A 24,154-nucleotide genomic window follows, 5' to 3' on the forward strand; every position below is an offset into this window, starting at 1 on the left:
AGGCAGCTGGTTTTCGTACCGTCTACAAGCGGTAATTATTAAATGGACGGCAACTTCATTGACACGTCATCGCTACTTGCGCGACGTTTAATCTTCCTAGGTGGAATTACCAAAAACTCCCTATCTATTAATGTATTGATATTTTGGCCAAGACGCATTTTTTCACACGAGTAAACGAGTCTCCTATAACTCAGACTCCATCTCGGAATGGCCCAAATGGTCTTCTTCGCAATTCAAATAATGATATATTGTGGCTTTCTTCTTGATTCGCAATTAAAATTTTCCATGCTGGTTGAAATCCGAGAGATCCTCTCTTACTTCAAAACAATGGAAGATAACTCACACGTGGAGGGAGGCCAATTCAGCTGCTGATTTCCTCTCCAAAACATATTGCATTCTCCATGGAGGAGCAAAGATGCTTCAAACACAATGTATCAACGTTTGTAAATCTTTCATTACTTAATGCTCTCATAGGAGTCCGCCAAACCAAAGCTTACCCATAAAAAAAGAAAAACAAATTCTTTTCATATGTAATTCTTCTTCTCTTCTCGTCTTCCACTCTACAACAAGGATATCGTTCGATTTAGCATCCCCTAACATATAAATGTAAATTTCATTAGCCATTAAGCTGCTAATTCTCTTATATATGCTGATTTATTAATAGCTATTAAATAACTAACATTTTTTTTTTCTTTTTTCGGTTTGAACATAACAAAGTAGTCAAAAGACAATATGTTTTCGAGGAATTCTAGACTGAAGGGAGCCCCTGCAAAAAAAGAGGTGAAAGGGCTCTCCTATTGGCTACACATTACCATCATGCATTAATAACGGCTGAAAATCAGCCAGGGCTCCATTCAGTCTAGACTTCCTCTATGTTTTCGAGAATAATGTTCTAAATAAACGGGTCCCATTTTCATCTGTTAGACTCCTCGAGTTTCAGCCACTCACCATGGACTCGTCCTGATTTTGAGTCGACTCATTCAAAAAACGATTCCGGGATTGTTTTTTTATCGTGAATTTTATAAAACCTAGGGACGTTTTAGTAATTCAACTTGCTTTTATTTAATCGGGTTTGAAAAACTTGTGTCTTTTCTTTCTCAGTGTTGGAGGAAGGTTGGGAGAAAGCGGTAGAAATATTGGTGATAGTCAAAGCGATAGTCGCGAGAAGTCGTTTTCGAATTGAAGATCTCGAATTCTGTCAATTCTCTATAGCTGGATCCGGGTATGAATTTTTCTACTTGAAGCCATCTGTTTTGCAATTTGCAGGATTGAATTTGGTGCAGAAATGACATTTCTTGATAGATATATTAGGGTCTCCAGAGCTGAATTTGGTGTAGAAATTAGGATTTTATTTCCTGATGTAGATGAGTCTTTGCAGTTTTAGTATTCTGGTGCCTCTTTCTTTTTTTCAATGTTCCCGGATTTAGTTTTAAATTTCGGTCCAGAATAATGGGTTTTTGGCAATAATTAGGGTTTTTTTTTTGGTATTGAGAGGGTTTTGGTTGGCATTCTGGAGATTTTTAGTGTCGAATATCGTGAAGGAGGGGCGATTCGTGAAAACAAGGGATTATTTTGGTAATTTCAGGATTTAGATTGATTTTGTGTGGTACTTTCTTTTTTTGTAATCTGGCGTGAAGAGAAGGATTTGTAGTGAAACTTAGCATTATCTAACTGGCTGCTAGATTTTTTTCTTTCTAGTTTGTGTTTGAATTTGGTGCAGTAATGGGGATTGTGTGAAAATTAGGTATTTATTTTGGTGTCCACAGGGTTTCAGCTGCCCGTCCTTATATTTTATGTGATGATTTTAGTGCCCGATTGGATTTGTGCTGAATTTATATTTTTGCATGATTTGATTTGTTTTGAAGATAGAGGGAGAGCCTTGGCGCAATGGTAAGGTTGCTCGGGTTCGAGTCACGGAAACAACCTCTCTGCAAAGCAGGGATAAGGCTGCGTACATCTAGCACTCTCCGGCGGGAGCCTCGTGCACTGGGCCGCCCTTTTTTTATAATTTGTTTTGGAGATGTTTATGGATGAATTTGGTGCCAAAATGAGAGTTTGTGAAAAAATTGTTTTTTATTCTTGCTTGTAATTGTAATTTATAGGGTTTTTTCGGGGAGTTTAATGGCCATATTTTTTTATCCGTGAGGAATTTTAGGGATGTTTTAGTAATTGCATGATTTGATTTGTTTTGGAGATGTTTAAGGATGGATTTGGTGTCAAAATGAGTGGTTGTGAAGATATTAATTTTTATTCTTGCTTGTAATATAGGTTTTTTTGGGTATTTTAATGGTCATTTTGTCTGAACTTCGGTGCAGAAATGAGCATTTTTGGCAAAAAAAAGGTTTTCAGACGTGTCTCTGCTTGTCTTTATGGTACACTCTTGCTGTTGAATTTGGTGCAGAATTATAAGATTTAGTGAAGATTTGGCGTGGAACTATTCAAGGGCTCTTCTCCGGCCCTTGCATAAAGAGGGCCCTTGCATCTATCATTCCACTTTTTGTTATCATTGCAGTTAAAGTATTTGGCGGACTTAAATTGGAAGTTTTGGAGTCTATTAGGGTTAAAATGAAATATTAATGGAAATCAAGAGAAATTATATGGTTCCCACTCGGGCACGTACACTAGCGGGGCATCTGCCCTTGATATTTGATCCAACAGCAACACTTAAGAAGTTGAAAAAGTGGGTTGCTTTGGATCAAATATCAAGGGTGGATGCCCCCAGTGTACGTGCCCGATCGGGCACTATATAAGATCTCTGGAAATCAGTTCTTTATTCTGGTTTTTATTTTCTATACAAAGACAGGTGGCCAGCAGAATCTCCAAAGATTGTGTCGCTCCAATATCTACTCTAGATGATTTACAATAATTGTAACTGGTCAAGAGGTTGGACCCACCGTGGTTGGGCCTCGGGCAAAAACTCACACCAATCAAACGATCCTAACCATTTTGTCAATGGACTTTTTGTCAATTGGAGTTAACCTTTGACCCCTTCTTTGTTTTAATGGTCTGTTTGTAGGCCACTAATCTGATGGTTAGGATCTTTTTATTGTTGCGGTTGGCCCATAGCCTGGCCAAGGTGGGGCCCCCTCTTGAACATTTTTGGTCAAGACAAAATTTGGAGAGGTCTCCCGTGCGACCAAATCATTCATCTTTATTGTAGTTACAGTATCTTATTTTTTATTCTTTTGTTAATTATAGGATTGACCCCCTTTTTTAATTTCTTTGCTGATGAAATGGTTTTTGGTTGATTCATGATGCAGGATCGTGAATTAAAAACAGAATTCAGGTATTTGTTGGATCTTGGTAGTGTTTAGATTGCAAAGAAGAAGGTGCAGTTGGACATGATGCTGTTATGATTGAAATGGATTCGGCAAGGAGCTGGTTTAAAAAATTCCAACCTAGAGATAAATCGAAACCTGGACCAACGAAGAAGAAGGAAACTGAGAGTGGGAAGGATGATCACAAGCCTCCTTGTGATGAGGCGCCTTCGAACATCACTAAACAGAAGGTTGCTGCGGCAAAACAGTACATTGAGAATCATTACAAGTCTCAGATGAAATGTTTGCAGGATCGGAAGGAGAGGTACAGACAAACTTTCCTTTTGAGATAATTCTAGAAGGTTGGAGGATCTTAGAGTTGGTTTGGACAAGTTTACAGATGCTTCACCTATTAACACTTGTGCAATAGAGATTCAAAAGAAAGATTCTCGGCAATATGTCTTTTTTATTCTATTCCACTCCAAGCTGATTTCCATTTCTGTTAAATGTTTTTCTATTTTACGGCTTTGCTTAGTATGTTTATTTTGGATTATGTTGTTCATACATGGAATATAAATTCCATGTATATGGATCCACATGGTGGCACATTTAGAGTTAGAGCAAACTTGCTAAAAATCTTTGGAGTATAAAAATATCTCTCGTTCTATCATACTTTTGGGATTTTTTAGCGGTCCTGTTAGTCACTTAGAAAAGAGGACTCTTCCCTGGAAGTTGGGGAATCTCTTGCTGGTAAAAAAGGGGCAGCCCAGTGCACGAGGTTCCCGCCATTGCGGGGTCTGGGGAGGGCTAGATGTACGCAGCCTTACCACTGTTTTGCAGAGAGACTGTTTCCGTGACTCGAACCCGTGACCACCAGGTCACAATGGAGCAACCTTACCGTTGCGCCAAGGCTCACCCTCTGGAATCTCTTGCTGGTAGCTTTCATGTATTTTAGTCTGGAAGTGCTGGTAGCTTTCACATCAACTTAGTGCACTTGCTGCTGAGATTTAATGTTCTTTTTTTTTTTTTTTGAAATGGCTGAGATTTAATGTTCTAAAGGTAGAAATGTTATTAAATGGCTTCATTGATGTTTTTGGGCTTCTTATCTATCCCTTTTGAAAGTTGCAATTTGAATGTAATCTTCTGAGACAACCCGAAAAAAGTCGGGTCAGGTTGAGTTCGGGTCGGGTCCAGGTTTAGGGCTTGGGCAACCCGACCCGAGTGAAACCCGACTTTTTTAATCATTTTTTTCTACTATGCTTAAAAAGTCGGGTTGAACTCGGGTCGGGTTCGGGTTGGGAAAAAGGGTTATGTTCATTGCATTTATATTTATCAAATATAAATAATCATTTTACCTTTTACCCTAGAACTTCCTAGATAAATCCATTTTCTTGCTTCTGAATGAGCCCTACTGCGCATATGTATATATGTACATCTAGTATATATATTTAAATCGAGCTAAAAGTCTTGAAAAAGTCATCCTATTTCGGACCCATTTCTATTACTAAAAATCGCGATTTGGAATGACTCGAAATACTTATTAACGTAATATCACCTAGTAAGGAAGGTTGTTGAGGGTGAGAAAGAAGTCCTGCTCTGCTGCCCCGTGTTAAGCAAAGTGAGTTGACTTCATCATGTAGTGTACTGAAGATCTATCCATGAGGCATTGCTAACAGTCATGTTTAATGGTTTTGAAATTGAAATAGTTAATTAGCACTTGTTTTTAGTTTGTTTCTTCGTAATTATTGCTGTTATTAATTTCAGACGCTGGATCTTGGAGAGGAAGCTTGCTGATGCTGAAGTTTCTGAGGAAGAGCAGAACGGTCTATTAAAATATTTGGAGAAAAAGGAAACTGAATACATGCGTCTTCAAAGACATAAGATGGGTGTTGATGATTTTGAACTGCTAACCATCATAGGGAGGGGTGCATTTGGAGAGGTATTTGTCTTTTTATGTCATCTTTCTTCCTAATATCTTAAATTATCCAAAATTATTGGATTTTGAGTTCATTATTTGTGAAGTATTCATTTTTACTCTTGTTTCTCATTAATATGATAGTCTATAAATCCCTCATTAGATATGATGCTTGACAATTTTCCTGAAATGGTGCTTGGAGCACTTTTTTCTCTGGTGCCATATCTGCTGGGACAATTTTTTTGTCATATTATTTTATTTTTATTGGAATTAACTTGCTCAATGTGGATTGTATGTTGTCATCTACTCTGCTTTACCATTTTTTATACAAAATACAGAGTCATCCCATTGTGCTGTGTACAGTGCGACCATGTTTTTTATTCTTTCAAATTATACTTGCATGCTTCGGTGAAGGTCCTATCCATTTAGATTTAGAAAAGAACCTATATCAAGGGTTTGTGATTTGTGAATCTCATCATTGTTCTGATCAAGTTCGGATATATATGGAAAGTGGTCTACTTGATCCCGCCATGGTTTTAATTTTTTCAATCGAAACTGACATGAAACGACCAAAATATCTCTGTTTCTATCCTCCATTGAAACCCATAACGAAGCCTAAACACATATTGAAACCAAAATCACAATTGTCTATATTATATTATTTCGTTTGAAGCTTGGAAACATATTGGTATCAGTTGGAAATTCTAGTGAAAACCCTATAAAATTACGGAAAATATGAATTCATATGCAAATGATGGAAATTTAAGATGAAACTTTAGGAAATGCTAGAACATTAATTTTTATTTAAAAATTAGTAAACAATTAATTTCTTATATTACAAATATTACAAATGATAAATAATAGTTTTTTTGAATGGCGGATCAATTATTAATAAAGAGAGCAACGACCAAGGATTCTAAGATAGAATCCTCGGTCGTTGCTCTCTTTATTATTTGGAGAAAGCGTATGATAGGATTCCCAGGGGTGTTATGTGGTGGGTCCTTGAAAGCAAAAAGTGCCCACTAAATATGTTGATATGATTAAGGATATGTACGATGGAGCAATAACTAGTGTCAGACTATGGATGGCACATCTAGTGAGTTTCCAATTACAATAGGACTGCACCAAGGATCAACTCTTAGCCCTTATCTTTTTACTCTAGTTATGGATGAACTTACGGAGGGTATCCAGGACGAGGTGCCGTGGTGTATGTTACAGATGACCTAGTATTAATTGACGAAACCAAAGCACGAGTTAATGCTAAGTTAGAGTTATGGAGAACTACTTTGGAATCCAAAGGTTTTAGACTGAGCAGGACTAAGACAGAGTATATGGAGTGCAACTTTAGTAATGTAAGGAAGCGGGGCGATGATGTAGTAAATATGACTGGACAGGAGGTACCTAAGAGGGATATCTTTCGCTATCTTGGTTCAATCCTACATAAGGAAGGAGAGATTGAAGAGGATGTTAACCACAAAATAGGAGCAGGTTGGTTGAAGTCGAAGCATGCTTCAGGAGTTCTGTGCGGTCGTAAAATACCTATCATCAAGTTGAAGGGAAAGTTTAATAAGATAGTTGTGAGGCCAGTCATGCTGTACGGCTCAGAATGTTGGGCCACCAAGAAGAAGAATGTGCATAAGATGAGTGTAGCAGAGATGCGAATGCTTAGAGGGGTGTGCGGCCACACAAGGTTAGATCGAATTAAAAATGAAGACATCCGTAAAAAGGTGGGGGTGACACCAATTGAGGAGAAGATGAGAGAGCACCGCTTAAGATGGTTTGGGCATTATCCAACATAGGCCTTTGGATGATCCAGTGAGAAGAAGTGACTCGTGCCAAGTTGATGGAGTAAAAAGAGGTAGGGCAGACCGAAAACAACTTGGGTGGAAACAGTGAGGAAAGACTTGAGGGCTAGGAACATAACAGAGAACATGACCTTGGATAGGATATAATGGAAGAAAATGATCCATGTAGACGAACCCAACTAGTGTCAGGAGTAGATTTAGTCAATTTGAGCCGCATAGATCCTTTCCCCTTCTTCATGAAGATTTTCTAAAGGATTCATTAGCCAACCCCAACTATTTTTGGACAAAGGCTTAGTTGAGTTGAGTAGAGCAACGGCCAAGATGCTCAAGTACCACAAAAGAAAAGGTACGGCCAAAAGAAAGAAGAAACAACGAAAACAAACCTTCATCAAGGGGGTAAGAAATCAAAGGTGGCTACACTATCCCTTTTACCATCGACAGGGTGTTAATATTTAAAAATTATAAATTATAATTGTCTTATGTAATTTTTTTATGCCTCGTCTTGCCAAAGAAAAAAACATTAAAAAAAGTATTATATTTTATAATATGCTACTGATATTGGCACTACAATGTTTTGATAATAGGATGGATTCACCTTGGCTTTTCTTTTTTAATTGGCCACTGGGAGCTTTTTGGGAATCATAATAGCCTTTGACAGGTTGTTAAATAATAAAAGACAAGGCGAGTTCATCTTATTATCAAAATATTGTAGTGGGAATCTTAGTAGCCTTTTTAATATTTTCTCTCTATTGTCTATAGCTACTGCTATCCACACCACCATGTTTTGATAATTGCACTAACTCGCATTGTCTATCTTATTATCAAAATACTGTAGTGGGAATCTTAGTAGTCTTTTTAATATTTTCTCTGTATTTTCTATGGCTACTGCTATTCACACCACCATGTTTTGATAATTGCACTAACTCGCATTGTCTTTTATTTCTTAACCAGCTGTCAAGGTTTATTACGATTCCCAAAAATTCTCATAAGCCAATTAAAAAAGAAATGACAAGGCTAGTTAGTGCAAGTATCAAAACATGGTGGTGCGAAGGCATTTCACAGACAGGATGTTGCATGAGAGAGCAGCCACATAGGTTCAGATTTTGTCTTATTCATTTAATTCATCTTAGGTGGCTGCTTTCTCATGCAACAGCCCGTCCATGAAATGCCTTCTGCGATGGTCCCTAGCAAATCCCAATTTTTTTATTATAAAATATTAAAAAAAATTTAAAAGGAAAAATATATTTCTTTGCCATTTAGCGTATTAGTGGCATACTATACTAGTATGCATTAGGCATACTATACTAGTATGCATTACATAATTATATTTATATGAATTGCATATGAAATATAATGTATGTATTATGTATAAGTCGTTATATGAATTATATGTGAAATGTGATATGTACTGAATCAGACATGCGTGAAGAGCATATCACTAGGTGTTTGACGTTATTGAACCATTACTAGTGGTTTTCTTGCTTATGTGATAATTTTTGTGTGTATTTTTGTTTATTCTACCATTTCCCGAAGTTCCATCTTATGTCCATCTTTTGCATATGTTTACATATGTTTCCACTATTGTATAGGATTTTCACTGAAATTTCTATTCAAAACCGACGTGTTTCCATTTCTGTGACCGAAACGCACGTCGATACCGAAACCTTGACCCCATCACCTCCCAGAAAGTCAAAGCAAGCGTGCCTGACTTTCCGTCACTACCCACACTGATTGGACGGTGATAATATCACCCATATAAGCTTTCACTATGGTCATTTCTCACTATGATTTCTCTGTAATTTATTAGAATTAATCACACTTGAAGGACCTCCTTTGATGGGTTATCCTGTCCTTTTTCACCATGGCTATTAGCCATTCAGCACTGAAACTATGAAACTGTGTTTCTTTCTGGTTTGATTGTCTCCCTTCAGGAAAGTGACGTATCTTATCCATATGATGTAAATCCTGCTTTTTTATGTAGTTGGATAGCTAGTTGGTGTAGAAATAAATGGAATGGTGTTGTAAATACCAGGCGTTAGAAATCATAATCTACCACCCAGATTACTGTTCCATCTTCAGAACCAAGTTATCTTTCTTGGTTCTGCTCCCTAGCACTGTCTCTAAATTAAGGTTTTAAATGTGATTCCATTTCACTTTTGCTTCTGCCATTCTTGCTTTTGAAGCTAGATATTATTTGAATCCAACTTCTTCTCACCAGTATATTTTCATTACATTAATTCTTTTGATGGTTTTCAAGACACCCCCTTCCTGGGCAGTTCTGCTTCGTGATTTCTTGAGAAATCTTCTGACTCTGCTCTTCTCCTTCTTACAGCTAAGGCCATTCTCTTCTACTTTGTGTTATCTTTCATAATACCACTAGTTAGCAATATGTGTTTAACCTTTACTATGTCTTCTAGTGCTAGTGCAGGATATGAAAAGTGTACGAGAAAAATGTACATTTTAAAGACATGAAATAAAAGGAAACATGCTATAGTTTAGTAGTGATATGCGTGCAGCTTCCCTTTTCTTACCTCCCTGTATTAGTTCTGGAAATATAATGTGTGAATCCAAATATACTTGGCTGGAATTTTGATTTGGAGAAATTTGCAGATTGATTTTATTTTTGATATGGTTCATTCATGAGCTTTGTCAAACTTGTTTATTTTGATGGGCTTTGGGGGTAATACATTAGCTCTAACTATGCAGGTCAGACTTTGTAGAGAAAAGAGCACTGGACATGTGTTTGCAATGAAGAAACTCAAGAAATCAGAGATGTTACGTAGAGGCCAGGTATAAATGCATGATTTAATCTTCTTTTATTGCTCACCTGTTTTTCTTTATGCTGATCTCATATCTGGTAAACATTTTTCAGGTGGAGCATGTTAAAGCTGAACGGAATCTCCTTGCTGAGGTTGACAGTGCGTGCATTGTTAAACTCTATTGCTCCTTCCAAGATGAAGAATTTTTGTATCTCATCATGGAATATCTTCCTGGTGGGGACATGATGACATTACTAATGCGCAAGGATACATTGACAGAAGATGAGGCCAGATTTTATGTTGGGCAGACAGTCCTAGCAATTGAATCTATTCACAAGCGCAACTACATCCATAGGTTTGCGTTTATTAGTTTCAAATTTTTTTGTAGCATCCTGAATACTTAGTTACATGCTAAAAGACTTTCTGTATCATTCATAAAGTGAACATGATTTTGGTTCTTTTAGGGATATCAAGCCTGACAATTTATTGCTCGATCGATACGGCCATATGAAGCTTTCCGATTTTGGATTGTGTAAGCCCCTGGATTGTATTAGTTTTCCAAACCTTATCGAGAATGACGTAATGGGAAGAAATCTCAAACCGTCTTTGGATAATGATAGGCAATCTAATGTGCCTGTTACTCCCAAGCGTACACAGCAAGAACAGTTATTACATTGGCAGAAAAACAGGCGAATGTTGGTATGCTTGCTATCTTTTCCATCTATCTTTTAGGCTGTGTCTTGCAACTGGTAATTATCTTAGTGGATGCAAATGGTGAAACTTATTTCAGTGAAAATAAAAATTTGAATCTTCGGTATAAGTAGTAGTTTCTAGAGATCCTTGAGATATAATTATTTGTCAATGCATTGGTTTAATTAGAAAACAATGAACCTTCTAGCCAGGGATGTAAAACATTCCTTGTGCAATCTTACCACCTGAATGTCACTGTTAAAAAGTCGATACTTGGATTGGTCTGGCACTAGCCTTGGGTCATCAAGCTCCTTGATGTAAGAACCAGCTGGATCATGTTTCGGTCAACTTCTGTATAGCTTTTCGTTAATGGATTTCTTTGTTTCCATTCATGAAAAGAGAAAATCGAGACTTGGCTAGAGAGGGGGCCAGTGGCTCAGCTGTGCCAACTCATCAAAGTCCAATTCTATTCTCCTGTTCCTAATACATTTCAATTTTCAACACTCATTAGATTTAAAATAGGTAAGATTTGGCTGCTGGGTTTTCCCTTTTACGCTTCCAGATTTACTAGAGGGTTGGTCGTTAGTGCCTTGCAGGAAAAAGGCTAGATTCTTTGGAATGTTTGCCTTTCAGCTACGTTGTGGGTGCTTTGGAAAGAATGTAATGATAGGGTCTTCGAACGCGTTTCAAAATCCGCCTCATTTTTATTTGTGGAAGTTATTGCTCCAACTGTAGCTTGGGTGAAAAGTCTTCCTTCAAGCTTGTTTTGGCCTTCGACCTTTGGAATGCTTGGAGGGAGATCTGCTTCACTTCTGAGCAGTGTCAAGTGGTTGTGCTAGTGGGACCCCTTGTACAAGGGTTCCTGAAACTTCATTTTGATGGATCAAGTCTGGGGAACCCTGGTCCTGCAGGAATTGGTGGAGTTCTTAGGGATGATGGAGGAGCAGTAATATCGGCGTTTGCAGGCCAATCGGAGTTGCAGATGCTAGCTAGGTGGAGGTACGAGATTTCACCAAGGTATTAAGTGTTTGGACTTTGGACAAGGAAAGCATGGATAGAGCGGTGGTGGAGGGCGATTCCCTCAATGTTATCCGATGGCTTAGAGGACCATGTGTCCCTCCTTGGCGATTCACTCAGTTTTTTGATGAAATTCAAGATCGTGTAGCAGGGTCCTCGTTCATCTTTAATCATGTTAGTAGATCGTCCAATAGTGTTGCGGATAGTCTAGCGAGAGTGGGGATAGAAAAGGAGGGTCCTGAGACGTTTGATTAGTTACCCCATGATTTGTTTCTCTTTGATTTTTTCTATGCTTTGTTTATACTGATGCTGTTGTATATTTCTTCGGGTAACCATCTAGGTACTCCATTTGGTTTCCATGAAAGTTTTCTACCATTCAAAAAAAAGAAAAGAAGCTGTCCTATCTTAAGATGTTATGTTTCAGCTGTGACCTGATGCCTGTTTTTGTGCATGAACTTGGGTATTCACTTTGATGCACATGAATGTGTACATGTTTGTGCATGCATGCATGCTTAGTTGTGCAAGTCATCACTTACTGTTTAAGTGTGCATGCAACCCACTTTTGAGTTAATTTTTGTCTCCGTGGTGTGTGCATATTACCTGCATTGCACCCCTTATTTGTTCGTGAGAAGTTTACATTGTAATATTCATGGGACTATTCCTTTCTCTTCTGTTCCACTTTTAAACTATGGAGGCGGATTGATTGATAATTGTTGTATTATTTGTGCTATTTACTTGCAAATAATACAGGCATATTCCACTGTCGGTACCCCTGACTACATTGCTCCAGAAGTGTTATTGAAGAAAGGATATGGAATGGAGTGTGATTGGTTAGATACATTTTTCTCAGTTTTCTTCTTTTTACTCTGTAATTATTACATGCCCTTATACTGACTATTCCCGTAGGTGGTCGCTTGGAGCAATCATGTACGAGATGCTTGTGGGCTATCCACCATTTTATTCTGAAGAACCAATGTCAACTTGCAGAAAGGTACATGTGAAATTCTGATTTGAGATTACACTTATCCTTGTGCATGGGCTGGTAATCAAATTTTAAATGCCAGCACAAGTGTATGGCATGTATTTGCATACAATTCCCTTTTCAGAAATCACTTTTTTTTACTATTAATGGTTTACTACCGAATAGAGAAGTAATCAATCTTGAAATTGTTATTAGTGCATCCTTAAATCCATTGAGGTGATCTGAATAACTGAGGGATAGCTTGCTTGCCCATCAGATAGAGCATAGCTCCCAAGCATCCATTCCTTTTGGCTATTGGTTCGATAGTTACTTATTTTTCTTCGTCTAATTCATCTTCTTCTTTTCACGGTTTGATTATGTTTTCACTAGACTTTTAGCCACTGCTTGTAGAGGCTTTTTTTGGTAATGGCAAAGAAGTTAATGCTCCTGAGTTTTTCTTGATGTTTCTTTACCAAGTATTTAATTTTTCGACATTGTGCAGATTGTGAATTGGAGGACCCACTTGAAGTTCCCTGAAGAAGTGAAGCTATCAGTCGAAGCTAAAGTTCTCATCAGCAAACTGCTGTGCAATGTGGAGCAGAGGCTCGGGACCAAAGGAGCTCATGAAATAAAGGTCTTCATTTTTTACTGTCACATCTCTCTATATTTCATTTATTAGGTGCTCGGAATTTGAAAAATGAGTGTTTGACATTGGGACCATCATTTAGGCACACTCATGGTTTAAAGGCATACAATGGGACAAACTATATCAGATGGAAGCTGCTTTTATACCAGAGGTCAATGATGAGTTGGATACACAGAACTTTGAAAAGTTTGAAGAGGTATGTTGTGTAAGCCCACTTGTTCCTTTCTCTATCCTTTTATTTATTGGTTTGTTGTCTAAGCCTACTTATTTCTCTTGAAATCTATGTAAAGACTCACATTTGCAAGCACACATGCACAAACAAGAAATACAATCACACTTGAACGCCACTTGTCGAGCTTACTTTAACACCTGCATTGACACGGCAGAATTACTCGAGTTTGTTAATTTTGTAATATTCCATTTTTGCCGTCTATTTAGAAAATTGGAACTTTCATCGTCAGACCTGTATTCAAAATGTTAGAGCATCTTGACCAACCAGCTTATAACATTTATTGGTAATTATGCTTCATGCACATGGAGAGTTATTGCAGCTTTTTTTTATTCCCTTTATATGAGTAAGAATTGATGTTTGTGCTATCCAGTTTCCTTTCTAATATAACTAGCATTCCCTTTATATGGATCAAACTACAAGCGACTTATATATTTTCCATATTTCCATATTTCTGAAACATTATGTTCATGATAACTGGTACCTGATCACAATAGCATGGTGCAACCAATTGAGCATTGAACATTAAATGTTATATGTAAAGACTAATTATTATGTTGATGGTAGTATGTAGGCGATTGGTATGATTCACGTAACTTATAGCTCTTGTTTGTTATTTTAGAGCAAAAATTGGAAGGTATGAATCTTATTTCTAGTGATCGTTGAAGGGGAAAGATACTATAAATGCATTATTTATTGACTATCCATGACACTGAGTTTATGTAACGTGCCTTATTTTCTTGGTAGTGTTATTGAGTCATCATTTGTTCATATTTGACAGGCTGTTATAATAAATCTTTTTTCTTTTTTTGGGAAACATTGGCACAAGGCTATTATATGATATGATAAAAATGTTGGCTGAAGTGTTGTAGTGCTGATGTCTTAAACTGACATCTCAATATGAGATTGATCTGAATAAGGGAACTTCTTAGACAGCTCCTAATTCCTGTAGTTCTAAATTAGATGCTTGACTCTGCCATAGAGATGGGGCAAAAATATTTGGCTTCCTATCATTTATTGCCTATGCATTGGGCATTGTTGAATTCCGCCATGTGCCCCACGTGAATTAATGGGGTATGTTAGGTGTTGCATGTTAGTCTGCTAGTTTTCCCTATTTCAGTTTAAGTTATCTTCTTTTTGCATTTTCAATATTCTTAATGCTTGTTGTTGTGAATGCAGTCAGGGGTTCCAATGCAAACATCATCAAAGTCCGGGCCGTGGAGAAAGGTAGGTTTTTTATTTGCATTGACTGCCTGATATCATTCATTTATGAGGTGCTTAGTGTGTCATTTTCGATTTCCAGTCATAATTTTTTTATTTGTCTCGGGCAGTTACACGATGAGAAATATATATGCATGCTGCTGAAGGATGATTTATGTGAAACTTTATTCTGGTTTTCTCTTTTTTGAACAATAAAAGAAATCATTATTGAAAATCAGAAACAATGAAAATGAAGAAATGAACAAGGAGGTGACAATGCGATAAAATAAGTAAAAAGTGACTAAGAAGATACAAATGTAATCTCCTATGCGTCCAACAAATTAAAGATGTATAAAGATTGATGCAAACCTAGGGTTCAAATTAAAGAAGTATAAGGATTGATTCAAAACAAGAGTTCAAAAGTCGGATTTGTGAACTTTTTGAGCATTAAACGTTACTAATACGTTAGGGCAGCAAACAAAGAACGTTATTTTTACAAATAAAAAATTCATGGAAATTTCTCAACTATTGAGTTCATTCATCAAGACGAATCTAATCTATCTAAGCTGTGTTCCACACATTGGATCCATGATAGAAAATCAATTAATTGGAAAGAAAAGGAATCAAATCACAAGTGTATGACGCATAAATAACAGATCTAAATAAGTAAATCTAATGGCTCAGATTGATATCTAAATGGTGGCAAAGGGGGTGGTAATAAAGTTGACTGGATGAGGGTATGGTGGTAATGGTAGCAATGGTTAGGGGAATGGTTGGGGAAAATAGATAAAGAAGAAGAGGAAAAGGGTTAGGGAAATAAAGAGAGAAGTAAGGAAAAGGGGATCACGGGAGAGGGAAATAGAAAGGAAGAGAAGGAGAATAGGAGAAAGTGTACTTCAGAAGCGACATGCTGGGCCCTCCTGCCTTGGTTGTCCAACAAGAGAAGGGGGTCAAGTGGAGAGAGAGAAAGCTTGAGAGAGAAGGGGTGTGGTGGGTCACAACTGTGAGGATAGTTTTAAATTTAGGCCAAAAGATTTCCGTGTTGGTTTGGACCGACACCGAAAGTACATGAATCGGAAAAGTACAAGATTTCGGCAAAATTCCACCAAAATTTTGGAATTTCGCTGAAATTTCGTTTTAATGGAAATTTTACATAATTTTGGCCGAAATAAAAAAAATAATGTTTCGGTTGAGGCCGAATCCGACATTTACATCCTTGGTTGTGAGCAAAAGAGAGGGGTGATAGGAAGGGGATTTTTTTTTTTTTTTTTTTTTGGGGGGGGGGGAGGGGGTGTGGTGTGAGCAATGAGGGGGTAGAGGAAGAAAGAAGAGGGAGGGGGGCTTAAAGGGGTAAGGGTAGTGGGCCATGAGTAGTTATGTGTGGTCATCCCCACATCTAAGTAAATAAAATTAAACAAACATGTCTTAACGAACTAATCTTAGGCTAAATCACATCAGTTTCCCCATGTGGGAAAAACTCGACTCCGTCGACTAGTCGTCTAAAATGCGTTTGTACATTTGCTCACGAAATCGTCGTAGCTGAGCCTCATCTATCAACGAGTGGGCTGTTAAATGACGTTCTTGCCAACAAACTTGATACATCCTATGAGATTCTCGGTGGGTCTCCATCGTCCTAACATCCACGATCTCATTTATATGATCCTCTCCTAATGAGCTCACTCTGAAAGGCAAATGCCACAATGAAGTAATGTCTTCAGGCTCTTGAGGGTCTCCATGGTACAGATAAAGGTTGGTATTGTTGCAGGCGGGAGAATTCATAACATCCTCAGGAAGGTCCAATAAGTATGCATTTGGACCTAACCTTTGTATTCTCTATGGTCCAAATTTCTTCCCTTCAACTTGCCGTAGGCTTCAATTGGGAATCGCTCACGTCGAAATAACGCCATCATTAGATCTGCAACGCTGAAGGAATGATCTCTCTGATGTTTATTGGCGTACACCTTTTACTGCTCATTACTCTGTTGCAATCTCTCTAAAACCGCTTGTTATACTTTATGTGTTGATCGAAGTCGACAGGCTCGACACCGCTCCTCACAAGGTATGGTATAATAAGGGTACACGCTCCAAAAGGTGAGGAATTTTGGAATTTCACCCGAAATTTTGGAATTTTGCCCCAAATTTCGAGATTTCATTTGATGTTTTTGTTATTGTGAGAAGAGAAGAAGGAAGAAGAAGAGTGAGGGAGAAGGTGGAGTCTCCTTGAAGGGAGCTCCAATATAGTAATAATATATATAAAAACTAGGGTTACAAGTAAAAGACCAAAAATACCCTTTAACATCTGTAACAGTTTTGATCGAAATATGCGAAACATGCAAGTTTACGAAAAAAAAAAAAACAGAAATTTCGATGGAAACCCTGACAAAAATCTAACTCCACTCACAGAAAAAGAAGAACCACGAGATTCCTTTAAGATATTTCTAAAAAAGGGACAACAAAACCAGTGGTGAAGAATCTTGCTTGGATTTCGGCCGTGATTTCGTACCGAAGTTTTTCCTTGATTTTTCAAGATTTCAGCCAAAATTTATGAACGAAACCGAAACCGAAATTTAAAACCTTGGTGATAGTAAGGCACTGTAAGCGATGGAAGAGACATTGTATCAATATGTGATTGCAAATGAGCAATTCAAACCCACCAGCCAAATCCCCCAAAAGCATGGACGAGGTGAATGAGAGATCAGCACTAGCAGTTTTTGAGATCTGATTATCTCATAATTTACTGGAAACCATTTTAATTGTTTTCGATGTTGGAAACATGGGTAATAATCTATCAAATATTTCGGAAAATCTTACGTGTGGGAGATCCATCTCTCGATGTATAGTGATGGAGAAGAGGGTGATGAGGAAGAAGCCTACGAGGAAGATGGCAACGGATATGAAGAGATCACCTATGGTGACACTCAAGGTGATACTCTAGTCATTCAATCAATTATGCTCACACCCAAGTTGATAGAAGGAAATTGTTTACAAAACAATATCTTTAGAACAAGGGGCACTACATGTAGGCATCTTAGTGTCAAACTACCCCTATTGTGTATGTGGATGAAACTGTTCTTACTGGTGACAACTCAGAAGAGATCGAAAATGTTAAACTAAACAATGCTTGGAGGGTGTGTTGATATTAACGATCTGGGTTATCTTAAATGCTTTTTGGCATTAAATTCTCTTGTTTTAAACAAGGCATCTTGGAGTGTGTTGATATTACGGATCTGGGGTATCTTAAATACTTAGCTCATTGTTCATTCTCATTTGGATTATGGATGAAGATAATAAGCAGCTTTGGTCTTCAGTGGGCACTTCAGAAGTCAATGAAGACGATAATTCTAGAGTGGAGTACCGGACGGTTTGGAGAGGTTGGCAGAGCCATGTGGTAATTGGTTTTCCATGCGATGATTTGGCGTCTGTGGGATGAAAGAAACAATGATAGATTCAAAGACCAAAAGCGTAGCTGGGGAAGAGTAGTACTCGACATTAAATCTGACAGTACAGCATGGAATGGCAATGGGAAGGATGGATCAAGTTATAGCCTAGGGAGACATTAGGAAACTAGAAGCTGATACTTCATGAGAAGAAGAAGAAGAAGCAATCGATAGTGCCAAGTTGGAGCCCTCCTAGCGGATGTATCAAAATGAACTTTGATGGTAGTTCTAAAGGGAACCCTGGACGAGCTGGAATTGGCAGCTTATTCTGGGACTCAAGTGGTCGTCTCCTTGTATCTTATTCTGGGCCGACGAGTTGATGTTCTTCAAATGAAACTGAAACATGAGCATTAATGTCAGGCTTGAGGTGGTTTGCAAATCATGGAAGCGGCCATCTAATTATTGAAGGATATTCGACGAACACAATTTCCGGGGCGCCCAACAAGTCGGTATGTCCATGGATGTATTGGATGTTGTTACAGAAATCAGGGACCTTTTCACTTCCATCCCTCCTAAATTTCGGCCTTAGCGACGGCCAGCCAATGAGGAGGCTGATAAATTAGCAAAAGAGGGTGTGGAAAGAGAAGAGATGGTGATAATCCCCGTGGATCATGCGATGACGTTGAGGGGAAATTCAGGGGGAATGAACTGAAGCGGCCAATCTAGATGTTTCTGTAGGCGACCTGCTGATGCAGGAGCATCCCCTCGGCATTTGAAATCAGTCCATATGGCTCCTTTAGAGTAGAGTTTCCTTCATTTGGCCCCTTGCTTATATAATGCTTGGCATTGTTATTTTAGTAGCTTTATTTCTTTTAATGTCATTTTACAACATTAGGGGTAGTTTAGGGATGTAATGTTGTATTAGGGCTATGTTATGAAGCCCCTTCTTTCCTCTCTCACATTTAGTTTTTGACGATTTGAGATTTAATAGAGAATTTTTTCTTTTGAGAGAGCTTGGCTCCTCTTGTATTTTCATCTTCTTCCTTGAGATAATGGAGTTCCAAGCTAATGAATGTAGCTTTTCTTCCATTCTCCCATCTAAACTTGTTGAATGCAAGAATTTTATTTCGCCGACTCTGCGCTTGATTGAACCTCGTGCGTCCCCTCGCTTGTGGTAAGATCGAGCTCCTTATCCCTTAAAAAAAAATCCCCCCCCCCCCCCCCCCCAAAAAAAAATATAGGTTTAATTTCAGCACAATCTAGAAATTACGCTGCCGATCGTGCTCTACATCACCTGCTATCCGATGGGCTGGCTATGGCAGTTCCTGGATCCAAATTGCTAGCTGCCCATCTAGTTAGTTTTGACTGGTGGGCTGGGGTTTATATGTGTTGAATAATGTATTAAGTTAGTTTAGACATTACTTGTATTAGTTAGGGGTATTGTAGTCATTGTATGTTGTTGCCCTAGTTTGGGCCTATATATACATCATATTCATGAGGAGCTCCCGAGTGGAGACTCTCCATCCTTCACTCCTCCTCTTCTTCCTCTCTTCTAACCCTAATCTCATTTCTAACATGGTATCAGAGGCAATGGGCTGATCCTTCAAGAAGGAAAGAAGAAGAGTATCTCCCTCAATGCCATCATCCCTTTCTCTCGTATCTCGTTTTCCTCTCTTTATCTCTCTATAGTTTCTCCCTCAATTCTTCTCCTCGCTCGTGTCCTTCCCTTCTCCTCCTCCTCCTCCTCCTCCCACTGCCCCTCTTCCCTTTCCCCTAGCCCCTCCATTCCCTATTACAGTAAGCCACTACAGTAAGTGCTACAGTAACCAGCTACAGTAACCTGCTACAATACCCAAATAAAAAACCATTTCTATACCCTAGAAATCTCACTCTTTCTCTTTCATTTCGTCAAACCCATTTTGTTTTTAACCCATTTTGTTTTTAACCCATTTTCCCTCTATCGTATATCTCAAAACAAAACAAAAATCATGTTTGTATTACTTGTGTAAACCCATTTTGGGTTCTCCTCCACTCCAAAGCTTTCTTTATTTTCTCTTCTCTAGAGCTTTTTTTGGCCTATGACCTTTGTCTTTCTCATCTCATCTTCAAGGTGCACCCCAAGTGTTTGATGAAATGTTTCAAAGGGATTTTGTACCTTGAAAGTGTTCTTTTTGTTTCAAGTTGAAGGCCTTTGGCCTCAACTTGAGGGGGAGTGTTATCTTGTATTGTTTCTTGTTGTTCTCTTGTGCCTGTCTTGTTGTCGTCTTCTTATCATCTCTTTCTTTCTATTACCTTCTATGTCTTTTACGTAGTTCTTCAAGGCGCACACCAAGTATTTGATAAAATGTCTAAGAGAGGTGTGGTGGCTTGTTTGTCATCTTTCCTCTGTCTTCTTCTCTATGGCGCACACCAAGTGTTTGATCAAATATCCAAAAGCGGTGTAGTGCCTTATTTGTCTTCTTTTCGTTGCAAGTTGAAGGTATTTGACCTTCAACTTGAGGGGGAGTGCTTTCATTTAGTTCTTTGTGTCTTTTCTTAGGAGTGTTGTCCACTTTGTTGTCTTTTCTTGAGGGGGAGTGTTGTTAGTGTTGTCTTTGTCTTCTTGTGGGACTGTTGTCTTGTTTTCATGTCTTGTTTTTCATGTCTCTTCGTGTTGTTCGGTTTTTTGCCTTATCCCTTCATATTATCTTCTTCCTCCTTTTCCGGGCGATGGCTTCCATATCCATCGTTGGTCGGCTCTCTTACAGGCGACTGTCTTTTCCCGTCGACCTCTCCTTTCCGGGCGATGGTTTCCCCATGGTTTGTATGCTCTTTTCAGGCGACGATGTTCATGCCGTCGACCTTGTCTCCAGGCGATGATGTCCCCATCGTTGGTTGGTTATCTTCCTCTTCTTATCTTCAGGGGACGATGTTCATGCCGTCGACGTTGTTACCAGACAATGGTTTCCCCATCGCTGGTTGGTTATCCTCTTCCTATCTTCTTATCTTTTCAGGTGACGATGTTCATGCCGTCGACCTACTCTCCAGATGATGGTTTCCCCATCGTTGGTTGGTTATCCTCTTTCTCTTTGTCCCTTCTCTCCAGGCAACAGTTTCTCCGTCGACCTTGTCTTCGATGGTTTCCCCATCAGTTGCTATCCTCTCCACTTGGCGTTGTGCTGCTTCGCTAATGTTCGTTGTGCGCACCTTTGGTGTGCCTCTTTTGCTTGCTGAATTGTAGCTGTTCTTGCCATGGCGCCTCCATTGCCCTCGATATGCGGATATGTTCGTCGTGCTCTCATTCAGGGAGAGGCCCTATTTGACCGCTCTCCTTGTTGTGCTACTTCAGGGGAGCTACTCTTTTGATGGACATTGATCTCGATGCTGTTCATGGTGGCCTTTGTTTTTTTGTTTATGTTTTTCATTATGTATGTACCACACCAGCTTGAGGATGAGTGTTATACCAAGCTGGATGTGCATGAGCTTCTTGTACTTTTTTAGTTGTTGACGTAGCCTTCGTAGTATATACACTCCAGCTTGAGGGGGAGTGCTGAATAATGTATTAGGTTAGTTTAGACATTACTTGTATTAGTTAGGGGTATTGTAGTCATTGTATGTTGTTGCCCTAGTTTGGGCCTATATATACACAATATTCATGAGGAGCTCCCAAGTGGAGACTCTTCATCCTTCACTCCTCTTCTTCTTTCTCTTTTCTAACCCTAATCTCATTTCTAACAATATGTATTCTGAGGGATGGTGTAGCTGCTCTTATTTCAGTGGTACTGCTTGTCACCGTGATGTGTTGTGGTTTTAGCATTTAAATAGAACTGTAAAAAAAACTTTTTGGCATTAAAGTATTAAACTCACATTTTATAAACAAGGCATCTTCATTTCTCAAAGAAAGTATGTTTAAGACCTCCTTAACAAGACAGGTTTACTCTGGGCAAAGCTAGTGAGGTTAATCATCAGTTCTTCAATAATAATTCAAATCTTCACGATTATTCCTGATATTAGCGGCTGCTTGGGAAGATGTTATATACTTGGCTGCCAAATGCTCCAACTTCGCGTTCATCATGTGTTGAGTTGGTTTGTGTATTCTGTGTCTTTATCATTGGTAAGCTACACTTCGCATAGTTCCCTTTCTCAAAGGGGCTCCAGGGGCTGCTGCCAACTCACCAGATGATAGAAAATCAATTATTAGTTATTGTATAGTGACTTGGAAGAGCAAGAAGCTGTCTGTGGTTTCTCATTCGTCAATTGAGGCTGAATATGGAGCATTGGCCCATGCTACTAGCGAGTTAGTGTGGCTTCACTCACTCACTCACTCACAGAGATGGGGGTTGAGGTTTCGATTCCCATGAAACTTCATTATGACAATCAGGCGGCCATTCACATTGCTTCCAATTTGGCCTTTCGTGAGAGGATGAAGCACATAGAAGATGACTCTCATTTATGTGGGATCAAGCGACATTCAATGACCATTACTGCATTATTTATTTGTTTCACTTATCAGTTAGCTGGCATCTTTACCAAAGAGACAGTACGAGCTTAGTTTCCATGAGTTTTTTGGCAAGCTGGGCATATTTGATATTTATGAACCAGCTTGAGGGGGAATGTAGAAGAATGGAGATGGGGCTCATCTATTATGCACAGAAAGAGGTTTCCTCAAAGGGGGTTTTCTCATTTTTTTTCTCTTTTTATTAAGTTACTTATGTGACTTGTATTGGAGGTGGACCCATCTTTTTTTGTTTTTTGGTTTTTTTTTTGTAAATAAAGGAATAAAAGTTTGTGGGATGGGTTTTCCAATCTCACAAACACTATTCCCCTTCTCTTTACACTTGTGTCTTTTTTTCCAATGATAAAAGAATAGCACTCTCTTAACACTTCTCTTCTGTCTTCTTCTTCCCTTTTGCTTGTTTAGAGTACTCAACTCAACGGAACTCAACTAAGCCTTTGTCCCAAACTAGTTGGGGTCGGCCTAGTTTTGAGTATGTTTATAGATTTATAATAGTTTGCATGGCAGAGAGAGGATGCTTTGTACAAACACAATGCTTGATTGGGGGTTACATTTATGCTTATCCATAGACTTAGTTATTTGATTTGAAGTTGAATAATGCATTTAGATATAACATAATCATTTTTTGACTAGAAACAATTAATCAATCTATTTCCATGATATTTTTCCTTGGCTATTGTTCATCCAGTTTATGGCATCTTCTTGTACTGGAAATGCTTTATCTAGTCACTGTCTCAGCCAAATAATGTAATTTTTTTTTTTCATTCTTACAGATGCTTTCATCGAAGGATGTGAATTTTGTGGGTTATACTTACAAGAACTTTGAAATTGTCAATGATCATCACGTGCCTGGCATCGGTTGTCTCTCTTCTCCCTCACTCCCCCTCTGCATCTCTCTCTCTCTCTCTCTCTCTCTCTCTCTCTCTCTCTCTCTCTCTCTCTCTCACACACACACACACACACACACACACACACACACACACACACACACATGTCCCTATGTACATACATATGTTCAGGAACAAGCATATCTGTACATGCACGACTTTTCGTTCTTGGAATTGGGTAAAACAATCTTTATTTCTCGGGCTGACAATGTTGCTGTATTTGATTTTATTCATACAGCGGAGCTGAAGAAAAGGAGTAACAAGCCAAAGCGCCCGTCAATCAAGTCATTATTTGGTATCATCTCCCATCCCTCAATTCCCTAAGGTCATGTTCATTTAAGATTGTGTTTAAGATTATGTCAACCGATTGTGAGTGCCAAACCGATTATTGTGCTCAGTTTTATGTTTAAATTTGAGTCCAGTAATCGGTTTGGCACTCAGAATCCGTTGTGACAATCTTAAACGAAAAGGGCCTAAACTTCTTCCTCTAATCACTTAATCTGCATTCTGATACATGTCCCTTTCAAAGCCACAGATACGACTGCTGATCCACCCCTCCAAGGAAGTTTTCTCAACCTGTTGCCCACGCAGTTGGAGGGCTCCGAAAGCCCCGAGCCATCTCCTCGCCCCAATAGAACACCACCATTTCAGCATCAATCTAGATGCAGATAACAAACAAACAAAACGACTGTCCATAGCCACAGCAGGAAAAGGTTTCCTTATTTTTGTTGGTTCTGCAATTTAAGCTTTATCGTTCTGAAAGAATCTCCTTTACTGAATTCTATACCAGCTTATCCATCTCTCTATCATCACCCAGACAAAATTGGGTGAAAAGAGGGATGGGTTTGATCTTCTTTTGTATAAATTTGCTTCAAATGTTGTTCCCCAATGCAAAAGCCACTGTGCTTGTTTCTTA

At 38.7% G+C, this 24,154-nt stretch overlaps 1 protein-coding gene across 5 annotated transcripts; it reads left to right on the forward strand.

Moving 5' to 3' along the window:
* The first annotated feature begins 1,082 nt into the window (after window positions 1-1,082).
* Window positions 1,083-24,154, forward strand: LOC143892523 (uncharacterized). 5 transcript variants are annotated; one of them, XM_077397214.1, is made up of 14 exons: window positions 1,083-1,222; window positions 3,261-3,582; window positions 5,022-5,196; window positions 9,684-9,767; window positions 9,850-10,091; window positions 10,201-10,435; window positions 12,194-12,273; window positions 12,350-12,434; window positions 12,907-13,038; window positions 13,133-13,246; window positions 14,459-14,506; window positions 23,125-23,209; window positions 23,477-23,533; window positions 23,768-24,154. In XM_077397214.1, the coding sequence occupies exons 2-14, from the start codon at window positions 3,353-3,355 to the stop codon at window positions 23,908-23,910; spliced, it is 1,710 nt and encodes a 569-aa protein (XP_077253329.1). In that variant the 5' UTR covers window positions 1,083-1,222; window positions 3,261-3,352; the 3' UTR covers window positions 23,911-24,154. The 5 variants fall into 5 exon arrangements, with proteins under 5 accessions (XP_077253329.1, XP_077253332.1, XP_077253333.1 ...); XM_077397217.1 differs by having other exon boundaries at window positions 23,774-24,154; XM_077397215.1 differs by lacking the exon at window positions 1,083-1,222 and adding an exon at window positions 1,285-1,575.

The sequence above is a fragment of the Tasmannia lanceolata genome, unplaced genomic scaffold (genome assembly GCF_043159265.1).
Source record: "Tasmannia lanceolata isolate RefF3 unplaced genomic scaffold, GAP_Taslan_0.1 ptg000015l, whole genome shotgun sequence".
NCBI lineage: Eukaryota > Viridiplantae > Streptophyta > Magnoliopsida > Canellales > Winteraceae > Tasmannia > Tasmannia lanceolata.

Coding starts and splice junctions, on each gene's coding strand:
- LOC143892523 (XM_077397214.1), top strand. CDS start 3,353: ATGATTGAAATGGATTCGGCAAGGAGCTGGTTTAAAAAATTCCAACCT. Junction 9,768..9,849: donor AGATGTTACGTAGAGGCCAG/GTATAAATGCAT, acceptor AACATTTTTCAG/GTGGAGCATGTTAAAGCTGA. Junction 10,436..12,193: donor AGAAAAACAGGCGAATGTTG/GTATGCTTGCTA, acceptor CAAATAATACAG/GCATATTCCACTGTCGGTAC.